Source organism: Penaeus vannamei, chromosome 18 (genome assembly GCF_042767895.1).
Source record: "Penaeus vannamei isolate JL-2024 chromosome 18, ASM4276789v1, whole genome shotgun sequence".
Classification (NCBI taxonomy): domain Eukaryota; kingdom Metazoa; phylum Arthropoda; class Malacostraca; order Decapoda; family Penaeidae; genus Penaeus; species Penaeus vannamei.
In genome coordinates this window covers 33,609,739-33,612,238 of record NC_091566.1, presented here as the reverse complement: position 1 = coordinate 33,612,238, position 2,500 = coordinate 33,609,739, and the positions used below count along the sequence as shown (strand labels likewise).

Below are 2,500 nucleotides of genomic sequence, written 5' to 3'. Positions count from 1 at the left end.
TATATATATATATATATACACACACATATACACACACACATCTGATGTATAAAACTCTAGACTAAAAAGGCTACAAAACCCTAAAGGAACACGAACTTCCTAAACAATAAATCGTTCATAACAACAGACAACATCATGAAACACAAAACACCCTTTTCATTTCCTCTTTTCATCATTCCAACACTTACATACACACACACACAAAATAGAAAAAGAAGAAGAATGAGAATGAAAAGTAAATGACAAAGAAGAAGGAGAAGTAAACGAGGAAAGAAGAAGAGGAAGAAGACGAAAGAGAAGAAAAAGATGACGCTAAAGCAAGAACGGGACGGAATAAAAGAAAAAGAAACGAAGAAGACAGCCGAGAAAGAAGAATAAGACTAAGAATAAACATGAGAGGAAGAAGCTAATGAAGAAAACTAAGAAGTAGGAGATGGAGAAGAAGAGAAAGAAGAAAAAGAAAAAAAGAGTAAAAAATCGGAAATACGTAATCTTTCTCATCAGCATACGGTGCGAGAGGGATTTTGCCTTCGGAGTTACGACGGTCGTAAACTAACTGGTCTTCCATTATCTCTCCCTTGCAGCATCTCCGAAAAGTCCCTCTATACCTTTAAAACGCTTCCCCTTCTTCTTTGTTATTATTGTTATCTTCTTGGTTAAATATGGTATTTTTTTCCTTATCTGTAGCCTTCTTTATTCTATTTTTATTTAATCATTTTTTTTTTTATCTGTTTAGGTGGCCAGATGTGTTTATTTTTTGCATTATTTATTGGGATGTTTGTCTTTCTGTTGCTGTTGGTTTTGTTCTTTCTCTCTCTTTCTTCACTAAAGTCAACCTCTGACTTCCATATCTCACGCATCTCCTCATGTTCACTCTCCTCATTCCTGCTCCTATTCTCCCCGATCCGCCTCAACCTTTCACTCAAAGCCTGGAGCTCCCTCATCGTCCCCTTCACCCACCTTGAGTCCCACTCCCGAATCTGCGCCCGAGTCGTAGCCAGGGTGTATGGACGCGGTGGACACGGGCAGAAAAGGAGGCAGCGGCGAGTCCCACTGAAACCCCTGGTACCGCTGCCCCTGCCCTTGTTGCTGCTGCTGTTGCTGCTGCTGCGTTTGCTGGGACTGCTGCTGCTGCTGCTCCCTGCTCTCCCTCCGCCCGCTTCGGCCGCTGCGGTTCTCGGAACTCTTGCGCGCCGGGGACTTGTTCTTCAGGCTGCCGTTGGACCGCTCCGAGTCCATCTTCTGAAAGGCCTTGGCGCTCTTGCTGTCCGCCTGCTTGCCCGCCTCCGTGCCGTGGTGGCCCTCCTGCGAGTGCGCCGCCTTGCCCTCTTTGCCGGCCTTGCCCTCCTTGGACGCGGAGCTCTTGGAGTCCTTCGACCTCTCCCTTTCGCGCTGGGACTTCTTGTCGCTCTTCTCCGAGTTCTTGCTCGAAGATGTGGGCGATTTGGAGCTGGACTTGGAGCTGGATTTGCCGCTCTTCTTCGAGCTCTCCTTCGGGGAGCCCTTGTGCCTCGGGCTGCCGAAGAACCTGCTCCAGCTCAGCTTGCTCGAGGTGGAGTTCTCGTCGCCCTCGGCCTCGTCCTTGGCGAAGGCGCCCGACTTGTTCGACGACTTGGAGAGGAGCCCCAGTTTCTTCTTCCTCTTCTCCTTCTTCACCTTCACCTGCTTCACGTTGCTCTCGTCGTCCGACAGCGACGCCCCGTTGCCCGGCAACCGCTCCTGCAGGGCGACCACCGCCGTCGCTGTCGCCACGGCGTCCGCGCCCTCCTCGACGGGCGCGGCGACGGCCTGGGGCTCCGAGCGAGCGAGCTCCCCGTTCAGGTTGGGGTTGGAGGCGCCGTCGGGCTGCCGGAGGGCGGTGAGCGTGGAAAGACTGACGTAGTTGCTGGGGAGGTAAGGCATGATGTCACTCTGGATGTCGTAGAGCGGGTCGTTGACGTCCTTGGACACCTCGGAGGCCGTGTCCTCGCCGCCCTCGTTCTTGCCCTCGTTGGCCTCGCTCTGGAGGGCGATCTCCTCCGGCAGGAGCGACTTCCAGTTGAACTCGTACTCGCCGCCGAGCTTGAGGCTCGTCAGAGTTCCTTCCTGACTAAAAAACGGCTGCGGAAGGACCTTCGGCTCCGGCTCCTCACCGCCTTCGGAGACGCTCGAGTCGTCCTCGCTCACCTCGGAGGGCTCCTTGAGGGCCGAGGGCGAGTGGATGGAGGTCCTCCACCTCGGGGCTTGCTTGGCCAGGTTCCTGTAGAGCTCGTGGAGCTGCTGCAGTTCCTCCAACCGCTTGGCGAAGTAGTGGGTTTTGGCCGTGAAGTTTGGGTCGTTGATCATCTGCTCGTAGCGAGACGCAGGCTTGTACTCCAAGCCAAGGGCGGCGTCCTGCGGAGGAAATCAAAGTTGAAATAATTGCATTTGGTAAGATGATACTAACTATTATTACGGGATGAATATATTTCATATATATTGGTACAGCGCCTACGTGGACCAAACAGATGGAATTCCTAAT

The 2,500-nt window shown here is 52.2% G+C and overlaps 1 protein-coding gene across 2 annotated transcripts in view; it reads right to left on the bottom strand.

Annotated features, from left to right (window-relative positions):
• LOC113809698 (kinesin-like protein KIF26B) overlaps positions 1-2,500 on the bottom strand; it is a 92,556-nt gene that overhangs the window by 7,213 nt on the left and 82,843 nt on the right. For both annotated transcript variants that reach the window (XM_070133164.1, XM_070133165.1), the window contains exon 13: positions 961-2,373. In XM_070133164.1, coding sequence (XP_069989265.1) covers positions 961-2,373 — 1,413 coding nt within the window. The remainder of the gene's footprint in view (positions 1-960; positions 2,374-2,500) is intronic.